At 51.2% G+C, this 11,369-nt stretch overlaps 1 protein-coding gene across 1 annotated transcript; it reads right to left on the reverse strand.

The window, feature by feature from the left end:
• Positions 1-571: 571 nt before the first annotated feature.
• On the reverse strand, positions 572-5,063 carry LOC100905956 (1-acyl-sn-glycerol-3-phosphate acyltransferase epsilon). Its single transcript, XM_003739312.1, has 6 exons — positions 4,824-5,063; positions 2,460-2,655; positions 2,258-2,336; positions 1,940-2,142; positions 1,558-1,816; positions 572-1,346 (listed from the first exon to the last, which is right to left on the reverse strand). The coding sequence occupies exons 1-6, from the start codon at positions 4,877-4,879 to the stop codon at positions 1,009-1,011; spliced, it is 1,131 nt and encodes a 376-aa protein (XP_003739360.1). The 5' UTR covers positions 4,880-5,063; the 3' UTR covers positions 572-1,008.
• Positions 5,064-11,369: the final 6,306 nt, after the last annotated feature.

The following is an 11,369-nucleotide window of genomic DNA, read 5'->3' on the forward strand; positions in this document are numbered from 1 at the left end:
ACGATGAGCTCCTGAGGCTGGCAGGGATAAAATCTATTGGAACCCTCGATCCTGTAATCACCCCGATCATGGTCCCGAGGCGATTCGAGCCTGCGTAGGGATTTAGGGTGGCTCGCACGGTAGGCTGCTGCGCCGTCATTCGAATCGTACGATTGTCGCCGGAGCAGTCGTGATATCATTCGAAGATATTCTGGAGAGCTCTGCGTTCGATCTCGGAGCTATCGGCTCATCGGGTAATGCAAAGCGAGTGGTCCTCATAGTTTCGCAGACTTGGGCGGTCGGGATACCATGAATGACAACATGACTCTCATGCGATGCTGACTCGCGAGCTCCAGGAGTAGATGAGCTCCTGAGGCTGGAGAGAATGCAACTCATTGGTACGCTCTCGGTCCTCTGATCACCCCGATCATGTTCACCCTAGCAGGCTGCTGCGTCGTCTTTCGAATCGCGCCTCGGCGGAAAGGCCGGAGCATCATGTGGAGAGAGCTAGTGGAGAGGATATACATCCAGCGAACACCAGAGAAAAACTTGCTAATTTTCCGGAATAACTTGAGAACGATGCAATTGATCGAGTGGAAAATTGCTTTTTACGCTGGCGGGGATAATTCTGCATCGTCACGAAGTGATTTCACACGCTTATAAGTCCGATTTTTGGTACGCTTACGGACCGACACGACTGCTTTATTTTATAAAGGGATTTTCGCGGAGTCGGGCGTAAGGTTCCCATATTGAGATGATGACTCCTCAACCAGAGAATATGTTTTCCAACTTCCGATTAGTACAAAACCGACTTCGATAATACACCGCGAGAGGATCACAAGCTGCTGACAAATATCTATATTTTGGGAGATTGTTTATGTGGGAAACATAAGTTATTCTATAATTCCTTTTGTCCTTCCTCGGCGAGGCTGTCACTCGTGTGTCACCTATAATCCTCTTCTTAGAACAAGGGAACTCGGGAGAGCAGGATCGACCGGTACATATCTATATTATCATCGGGAGGAAGCATCAACTGTTCAAATGATATACCACGTGAATGTATGCCGCCACCAAGGGCAATCCAAGATACATGGGCATGATCGATAAGCCGAATTTCGTCACAGCTAGCAGGACGGCTGCGATTGTGACGAGGGTGCTTCGCATGAAATTAAATGAACTCTGTGGTGGAAGTTCGACTGTCGGCGATGGGAAACGACCAGTTTTGAAGAACTCGTCCATCAGCTGGTCTTTTTCGGCGAAGCGTTCGATGAGAAAATCTCGCACCTCTTCCTCGCCTTGGGGAACGTCCTTGATGCTCACTCGCCGAAGGTGGAAATGAACATCCGGGCATGCTCCGTTCAAGAAATCTGCAAAATGTGACCTAGCTGTGAGCTCCTTCGAACGGATCAACTTGAGAGCTGGGTTCTACAGAGGACCCTTCGAGGAGCATCCTCCGAGGGGGGAGCTCGTCAACGCGGCCTCTTAAGAAATTATCTTCATGGAGAATTCTCTCGCGACCAACGATGCAAGAGAATGCTCGAGAGATTTCCCTGTGATAGCCGTGAGTACCTTACTCACCGATCATGCCGGGTGCCATCAGGCGGCGGCCTTCCGGTGAGCGAGTCGAGGAATACCCGACGGTGACATCGTAAACGGCATCCAATCTGTTGCGGAATTTAGATAAGAGCCGGTAGAAGCCTTTGTGTTTGGGAAACAGAACGTGTTGGAACGGTTCACGGTTGCAGGATCTCGCGAGAGCGTCGGATTTTTGGAATATTCCGTCGACTTCTTCGCCGTTGTTCCATGTAGTTCCCTCGGGGTAGATGAGCAGGGAAGTCTGAAATCACGGACATACGCTCAGAATCATATCAAATGCTATTGGGAGCGGAATTGATGCTCAGAGTAAGTCGATATACGGTGAGTGAAACTTCAGTTTCATGGAATGTCCTCCGTGACTCACTGGCGATTCGCTGGTGGCGAGGCGAGTGCCATTTCTTTCGAATCGGTCCCAGTTCAATTTCGAGCGATCAATGAAGAACGAGCCGTGATTCACGAGAAACGCTCCCACGAATGGAAGCCATATGAGCGATTCTTTCATGACGTGTCTCAACCGTTTCAGAGATCCCGATTCCTCCATCGCAGCGGCGATCGTGAAGTAGTCAGCTGATCACGGGGAATCGGTGGGCAGAGTTTCACTCACGCGCCCAGCGAGGAAATAGATTCAAGGAAGCGTAGATCGAAAACAAGCTTGATAATTTCTTCATCATTTGAAACTCACATTCTACTTGGTGATTGCCGATCACGAGAACGCTCTCGCCTCTATTCACAATCTGACCGTAATCCCCGTAGTGGTGTCGCTGGGGTTCAATTTTTCATGACCAGAGGTCCGAGAACTCGCCTTGTCATTCACTCTCGCGAGGACATGATATGTAGGTACATATGGCTTAATGACAAGCGGATAAGACGTGGCGATCACTTACTTTGATACCTCTTAGAGTCATCGAGCAGAAGACGACAAATCTCTCATGCGTCTCGTATAGAACATCGTTGATGTCCCTGTATCCTTTGCCCACGAGGTAGGAGAAGAACGCCAGCACGTAGAAGATACTGGTCATCCCAGCGATCACAATCAGGTCCAAGTAGTACATGAAGATCGCCAGCAGGATTTTGAAAACCCTGGGAATGAGGTCGCAAGAGCACGAATGTAGCGATCAAACTGAGCGTTCGTAAAAGCGTCGGGCTCCGGTATCATGAATGAGAGGCCTGAGGAGTTCACGGAGAGGTCCGTGGGCCAAGTATTGGGTTGATCCGGGGAAGGTTCTCAGGAGGGCCTATTCGCGATGGTGTCAGCTAGGGCTAAGGGACTCAGCAGCGAGACTCAATCCGGCCGAGTTGAACGATAATCGTCAAGCATAGCGTCTATGGGCTGCGGACCTGTTCCATTCCGTGCCATGGAGCGAGACCGCGTTTTGAATCCGTTTTCCGCTAGAATCGGTCCCCACCTTCCCCAGGCTCTACTGATCCAACCTAAGATCGACACAAATTCGGTCTGTTACCTCCGGACAGGCGCTGACCGTGAACTGACGGATGCAGCGATCAGTTTGACTCCGAGGAATGGAGCGCTGGCTGGTGAGACACGTAAATCGCGCCCCATATCAGTCCATGTTCCTAGTGTTGATGAACTAGTATCTCAATAAGCAATGTGTACCGTATACATCTAATATCTTGGGGAAGATCGGACACCACCAAAGCCTCCGACATGCGGAATGATTCCGACGCCCCCGCCTAGTACGGCCTATTCGTTAGTCAATGACGGCCGAGGCAATTCTGCGCTGTACCCGCTACAGGGATTCTTCCGCAAGTGGGCATTTACTGGAACTCCTGTCGCGAACTACGACGAGATTGGGCGAGACTACGCTTCCGACGAGCACTCCATTCACGAAGCGCTCACACAATTCGTCATCATGTCTTAATGCGATGGATTCCACGTCGAGATTCCGCGAACGTATCATGACCGCTCGAGATCGACGGAATTTCGCGCTTCGGAAACGGACGGCCATGCTCAGCGGTGCTTCGTCGGACTGGGACCAGGGACGCGCCCATTGGGTATTAGCTCCGCGAGTCTTGAATTGGTCAAAACTCTCGACAGACGAGGGAAAGGCGGTCGTGCTTTCCGAACCCGTTCCGCTTGACTTGAGAGTTGTGAACCGATTGATCCCATATGAGCCGTTCAGGTGTTCATGCCCCGGCATTAATGCCGTCGGAAAGCATGGTTGAGCCGAAACTGAGCGTTCCACTGTCTTGCATGGCAGCGTAATTTACTCGCTCGTTGAAGTATTCCAAGGAATTTCATGAGGGCTAACGAAGCCGATTCCTTGGATAATATCCTCTCCTTTTTTCCCTTCTCTCCCGATATTTCCCTCGAGTTGGGGGTGCCCCCAGTCAGTAGACGGCCGTACTCATAGCACCGAAAAACTCAGTTTTCGCTTGGCAGCAGGATGCTGCGCGGACCATCCGCAATCGTCTGCATACCGGTCTCTTCGAATTCGGTTTGAGACTGATCGGCGGGTCAGGAGGTAAGAATGGAAATTCACGACTTTTTAACAATTGCTGGTCGAGCCACACACGTGCCAAGGCCAGTGGTCCAACGTTTGAGACACGGGGAGCATCACGCCGTGTCTAGCGAGAATGTAGCGTCGAGACATCGAATCCCTCTTCAAAACTGTCTGACAGGAGAATAATACTCAGATTTATACAGGAGATTATCATTCAGACATCTCCCGCATCAACACCAGTGCTAAACTTGGACTTGACAAGTCCAGAGGTGATGCCGGGGCGGATTCTGGCCGAGATAGGCTCAAAGTTCTCCCTGCAGACGCATCCAGCGGGAGATCGGCTCCGCTCGAGGAGTGCACACTAGCCATCTAAGCGAGCCGAATGCGCCCGGAAATCGATATGGTGATGCCAGCGAGGAGACACGCATCACGGATTGAACTTCAAGAACAATTCTACGATCGAGATATCGGAGACAAGAGTCGGAGCTGCTTCGAGAGGCAGCTTTCCCTTGATTCGCCGACCGCGTCATCATCTCCAGCATTATTAGAAAAGAGAAACAATCATTGAACCGAGGTCGTCGTACTGCCTATGACGAAAGCACGTCTCATCAGACCGAACTCGGATGTGACTCGCCGCGCAATACAACGATTGATCGTCATGACTCATGAGATCCCCACAATCGGTCATACCTTGTTCGTTCCATATACCATATACAATACCGACGCAGGTTCTGATCTCATCGTCGATTTGCAATACGAGTATACGGGCTGATGTGGACGGCGACTTACCTCCGGACGCCGTCAGCGGCTCCTTCCGATCCATTATTCACAGTCGGACTGTTCATCTGACACAGCAGGGTCAGCCAAAGAACTTAACAGCGTTGTTTCGCGGGTTTGCACAAAGCTCAACTGCTTCCAGACTCCAGACTAACCACCACAATGACTCTGCCACCACCGCTGCTGCTGCTGCGGCCGCCGCTGCAAAGTCACTACTTGCACCGCTCCCACTGGGAGCAACGGATGATCTCCGTGGATCGGTTGGAGCTGGGAATGTTAAAGGCCCTGCCACAGTTGTCGGAACAGGACACGGTCCTCCCGACAGCGAACAGACGGGCAGGCTGCGGACAAGAAACGAGGAGAGAAGGCGCTCGGGGAGAAGAACGTCGAAGACGACGACAACGAGCGAACCCTACTCTACCGCCATCGCAACCTCTTTGCGCTGACGGCGCTTGATGTCGATGGTTTGGTGGATCCGCAATACCGACAACATCATCGTCAGATCGACGAAAACTGGAGAGATATTTTGAAAATTCGAAGATTTCTCCCCTAAGGCTCGTTTCGGGTGAATCGGAGCAAGAGCTCGGAGAATTGTCATTGGTTAGGGCGTCTCTCTGGAAGAGCCGCCAATGAATGGTGAATCACACCGAGGAGTCCTGAATAGAAGAGCGACTGCTGACTCTGTTTTGACACAGCTGAGTTTTGTGTCAAAGTATGATTGTTCCAATAATCGTCGTCACAGATGATTTGACGATTCTACTTAGTCGCGGGCGACGACAATCGGGACGCATCGAGTTCGAGGTCATCCGACAGGTTTTATTTTGACAGAGGCCGTGGCTCCGACTGCAACTGCGGATAACGCGTGCATCCGAATCATGTCGCAGTGAACGTATGGCAAATGGAGCAATCGACGGAGCGACCCGTCCGATTCGCTCGTTCTACTAACTCGCGCAGCGCGAGAAGAGGGATGTTTCGCTCTGAGCAGAGGAACCAACAAGAACCATAGCCGAGTCCGATTGTCCCAAAAAATCTATTCGAAACTCTTCCGAATCATGTATGACAAACCTTCGCGTCTAGTGCAAATATTCTCATACGAGAAAAAGGCGCTTCAGGATCGGTCCGAAGTTTGGAGGACTCGGGGAATCTTCATGCATCGAGAATCGAGATCTCGGTACTCACGCCTTCATCGCCCCCGGCTCAAACTGATATGAAGCTATGATACCGTCTAGCATTGGGGGATCTACGGTATTTTCGAATTTAGGTACATATATCAGCTCACCTGAGACTTCAGGGCAGTGATTGGCAACATGCTTACGTGCTCCCACATCGTTCCTGATACAAATTATCGGGAGCCGCTCCCATTTGGTTACAGTTCTCAGCATATCGACCCTACGAGGGATATCCGTCGTGAGGAGCGGGATCCTTCTACGCCTCCAATCGTCGAGATTCCTTCCCTCGCATTGATTACCTCAGTAGCTCTTCGCCACAGCTCAGAAAAATCGGAGGGCTGGTTGCGATATATGTACTAAGCGGCAATATTAGGAGTGTCCTGTACGAGCCGATGATTACCCGAAAGATGGATGAATTCCCGAGTTGAGACCGATCCGGGAGTGCCTAGCAGCGAGACTATCGGGCGGGGGCCTCCGACAATATTTCGAGGCGTGTGTGCAATTCTGCCAAAGCAGGCATGACCTGCGCAAGACGCAGATCACGACAGCACGGTGATCTTCCGATCAGGTTTGATCCGCGGAGATTGCCACTCATTGAGCGTGTTCCCGGGTGGCGAGGTTCCGTGGTAAAGACTCCGCTTCATTGAGCCCCTATGGAGGCACAGAGCAAGGCAAGTTCGATAAGCGCTCCTCACTTGCTCGTCTGTCATATTTATTTTCAACGCGAACTATGTCGGCTTGCGATGAGAAAGATCTATTTCATCGGAGCTCATCGGGATAGAGAGTGAGTTGAAACTCCGTAGAGCGACTCCGCTTCGACTCTTTCTAATTGTTTGATTGCAACCCTCAAGTTCGAGACCGTTCATGAGCGATCATGTCACATGAGGAACCAATTCCAGCCCTTTCCAGCCTTGCGTTGAACGAGCTCATAAGGACAGGCCGAACATCGACCGTCCCGAAAAAATGCTTGAGGTGTTCCTTGTCACTCGGATGCGATTTTCGGGTAGGCGACTCTCAGTGAGGAGAGATCATTCGAGCTGGACAAGATCTCCCTCGGTATGATTGGCATGCTGCGAAGATCCTGCGGGGCAAATTTATCGCAATCATCGTTGGGTCCGTCGTAAATTTCGATAAGATTGGCTGGCAATGTCATGAAGATTCAAGAGCCAGAGCCGCTATGGCTACAGCGCCTTGAAGAGCGAAATGAATGAAGCGGGGAAATCCGATTGAAGGTGGAGGGCAAGACAAGCTTGTGAGATTAGGCGGATCTCGTTGGCGAATTTGTTCAGGTAAGATATCAGCGCCGCTATCTATCATCCTCCTCGTCGTCACATCGTCATTCGACTTCTTCGCCTTCATTATCTCTGTTTTCCTGAGGGCTCTGCTTGAACTTCAGTGATGACGGTGCCGCGGCTCCATTCCGCCGTTGGACACGCTATTGAGAAGTCGTCCGATGTTCGGTTCCCAGAACTTCTACTTCACGGTTACCCACGGTTTAGGTGATATCGGAACGGGAGGACAGAGACTCTGTCTTCGCTTTACCTCTTTTCGATCCATTCTACCTCTTCCCTTCCATTGAATTTGAATGACGAGTGATTTCTTTACACCACCTTCGGCATTTTTTTCACGTGGGAAATCTTATCGCGCGGAATGAATTGACCGCTCAGTCACCGTAACTGAGCTCTCATAGCATTTATCTGTCCACTTGTGGGAGATTCTCTAGATCTTCACTCAGATCTACTTTTGTGTGAAGGCTGACCGAGGAATAATGGACATATGAGAGACGATTTCTCACTGTGGAAGGTACCGAAATCCGAAAGAAGTTGGCTTTCAGGACCTGGATAAGATACCCGTTCCTCGATAGCAATGCATCAAGTAATCTATGACAATATCCAAAGAGAATTTATCCCGGCATCAGACGAGACGACACACGACCTTTCCGTAGACCAAATCCACGGCCGGAGTAACGGTGCGATGCCGGAATAATGAGCAACCTGACGCCTCGGCATGAATCATCCTCCGGTCTTCAGAGATGGCTCTTCAGAGGCGACAGACGGGTTCCATGACCGAAACAGCGTTATAAGCCCAACTTCAAAAAACACGATGACAGCCGCCTGATTCACCTTGCTCTTGGCTTTGTCACACCTGTGAGGACAGGAGGCGAATCCGAACAAAGATTTCCGCGGCGCCACGTCGAAATGAGACGGATGTCTCTTTTTCGGAAACTGTTCTTCCGAAAAGACATAGAGGGTCATTACTTCTTCTCTCGCTGTCTTCCCCGGCCTCACATCCGACTGAAACATCATCACATAGCGCAATCTAGTGCGTCAACACCGATCGGACCACCCGTTCGATGTCCTCAAGATATCTGAGGCATTCGATCCTGCAGCGTTTTCCTATTCGGTAGCGTCCCGAGTCCCGGGCTAGAATCAAATCGGATAATTCGGATTTTTCCTCGAACTTTGTAGTTCGTAGGACTCTTGTCGGCGCCGAAAACATGCATGTCGTGAGAAATCCGGGCTCCGATTGTGAACCATACCGTCCCCGGGCAACGCTGCTCTACGCACGGTGCGCTCGATCCGAGCCGGGTCGATCGGCGCAGACGAGCAGTAGTATGCTACTCTGTGTGTAATTCCCATCAGCTTCCTAATGAAGAACATTTTGTATCACAGTGGGAAGTCTCCGATCATGGAATTTTGACTGGTCGCTCGCTCCCCCCTATCGAAAGCGAGCGCGCTGCGGCTCCGAAGGACCGTCGGCCCAGGAAGTTCGAAGTTGGGAAACACGGATTGAAAGTTGTCCGTTAGTCCGACCGTCCGTCAGTCAGTCAGTCAAATCGAGTATTCTCGTCAAAACCATTTTTCATTCGAGACCACTAAACCTGACATCATGCTACCGTTGGCGCAGCAAACGAACAGAGAGACCACCCAATAAACCGACGTACATACGGCAAACATTCCCTCGGGTACTGAGGTCTTTTGCTGGCAACTGCGGAAGCGTCTTCGGTTCGAAGCACTACTATTGTCTTAAGCATCGTATCTATTTCGCGGCTCCTTTTGCTGCTTCGTAAGTGGGGTCTTTCTGACTCGCGTTTGTTATGGCGGATCAAGTCGACGATATCTTCGTCAGTTTGAAGTTCGTCTAATAAGCGGGTAGTTCGGTAGCGGAATGCCTTGGGCCGAAAGCTCTCTAAATGTCAATGGGTGTCTAGGGCCAAGGTTTGATAAGAGAACCGCAGTTCAGACCTCCCGTCGCGCTGCAGCTGGACATCAGACGTGACGTAAAGCCCGTGCATGCTTTCGCGTGTGTATTGAGACGTCGCCGTCGTGTCCCGGATTCTATTGCGGCAATGGGTAGCGAATATTTCGCAGCGATATTGCGCCTGTCCGACTCCACGACTCATCGAGAAGGTCTTCAGCATCTCATCCGAAGATATCGAAGTTCTCGAGGGAATCCGCAATAGAAAGTGAAAACCGGGGCCTTGCTCGGAACTACTGGAGAAAAGTCTGAGACCTCGGAGTGGATTTTCTTACGTTCTGGCCGCTCGGACTGGTCGGGAGTTTCCCCGTCGACGACTGAAGCTCCATTGTGAGCTTAACGGTTTCGTTGTGAAAGTCTTTAGTTTCAAGTCTCTCTTTCGAAATGAGTCGAGAATTTTGAGCTGACGCGGGAGACCTCCGGCTGCTTGATTTGATGCAAATTTGAGAAGTGTCTCAATTGAGTGAAGTCTTCATCTGAGTGACTGACTCGCTACCCGACTCAGTCAGTCACTGAGTGGCCGAGCGGCTAGAGCGTCATTCGTTCATATCATACGGGTCGCATGGAGCGGTGGCGGAACTCACAGAAGCGCACAAACTTGTAGAAGGGCTCAAACTTCCCGGAAAGCCTAGGGGTGGTCCCGCGCTTGGACAGTTTAATGTCTCGACTTCATTTCGAATGTTTGAAACTCATCGTGCACGTACTCTCGTCTCCGGAACAGGCTCAGGCGGCGAAACGACGGCGTTTCTGTACGAATCGGGGAGCTCGAAAAAAAGCATTCCTACACTCAAGCTCGAATCTCGGACCCATTAGATACATGTTAGCTGACCGGTTATCGTCACTCAATATCTCCCATTAAGATCTTCTTTTTGTGGGCGACGATGTCAACGCTCCATTCATTGGATTGCTACTGTAAGATATTTTCTCGGATGAAACTCGGGAGAGGAAAATTAAAAAGAAGCATGACACTTCCATCGACTCCGTCGAAGGATCAAGCTTGTATTCCACGCTCTCTCTCGCGGAGCATTTGGCCGCTATCCAGGAAAACGCCCACAGTTCGTAGTCAATGGCAAGCAGGCACGCGCTCACCTATGTACACGTGCATCATCGACGATCGGAAGAAGTATTGCGAAAGTGCTGAATGCGCTCTCACAGAAAAAAAGCTTCGCGCAACACGCGTCTTTCAAGCATTTGACTTCATTGAAGGCTCCGCTCCGTGTGTAAGATGATCGCTTGACGGAATCGGGCGTTTTCCCGATGCGGGCTCCTTGATGAGTGCATTGATTCATCATTTCGTAATGTCGGTTTGACGCTACCTTTTGTTTCGTCCCAAGAGTCACAATTTCAAAATCAAACGAAAGTTTCGGAGGAGGGGACGTGAAGAACGGCGGAAAACTCGAGAGCGGAATCGCTGAAAGGAAGATCTCGCTCCGGGCTCGAGTCTGGGACGGCAAGGTTTCCTTCCATCATCATGATCGCAAGTCGCCGCCATCCATTTGGTCCAATTAATTTTTCTCTTGTGTGTGACGTTTTTTCTGCCTCCGACAGAGAGTTCCGCATCGCACCGGCGAGACCAGGCTGAGTGAGTGAGGTGAAGTCTAACGGCCCATCGAGCGTCCGTCTGTTCGTCCCAGCGACCGCTGGCCGCTCGGTGACTTGCCGGCTCGTCTACGAGCGCTATCGTGGCCGTCTACGACGTCTATGGGGTTTGGCCGTCCTTCTGCCTGTGTCAGTCACTTCGACCCATCGGCCGACCGAACGAGCGTCCGTCCGTCCGCTCATTCGATCGTCGGTCGGTGTCTCCGACGCTGTGAAGACTTTGCAGCCGGCGCAGATGTTCGGCCACGCGCCGAGATTCAAACTTCGATCAAGGCAGTCAGGCAAGGATGCTGAAAGTCAACTTTCAGGCTGCTGCTACTGCCGCGTGACCCAGTGGGCACTGCGGAAGCTGGAAGACTCGTGCAACCGCGTATTGTGTCCACGCCTAGATCTCTTGAATCTGCTCACTGTTGTCCGGATCGGAGCTTCGGCTTCTGACTCAGCCCGTTCCGATCCCTCCAGACGGTATTAGACTCCGATCTGCGATTCTACAGAATAGACCGAAACCGTGACGAAGTGCTTCCCTCGACAC

This window comes from Galendromus occidentalis, unplaced genomic scaffold (assembly GCF_000255335.2).
Source record: "Galendromus occidentalis unplaced genomic scaffold, Mocc_1.1 scf7180000076500, whole genome shotgun sequence".
In the NCBI taxonomy this organism is placed as follows: domain Eukaryota; kingdom Metazoa; phylum Arthropoda; class Arachnida; order Mesostigmata; family Phytoseiidae; genus Galendromus; species Galendromus occidentalis.

Bases quoted from the DNA above. Each gene is read 5' to 3' on its own strand.
- LOC100905956 (XM_003739312.1), bottom strand. From the start codon at position 4,879: ATGAACAGTCCGACTGTGAATAATGGATCGGAAGGAGCCGCTGACGGC. The intron at 2,337-2,459 runs GTAAGTGATCGC...ATTGAACCCCAG, and splicing joins TGACTCTAAGAGGTATCAAA to CGACACCACTACGGGGATTA. The intron at 1,817-1,939 runs GTGAGTCACGGA...CCGTGATTTCAG, and splicing joins TCGCCACCAGCGAATCGCCA to ACTTCCCTGCTCATCTACCC.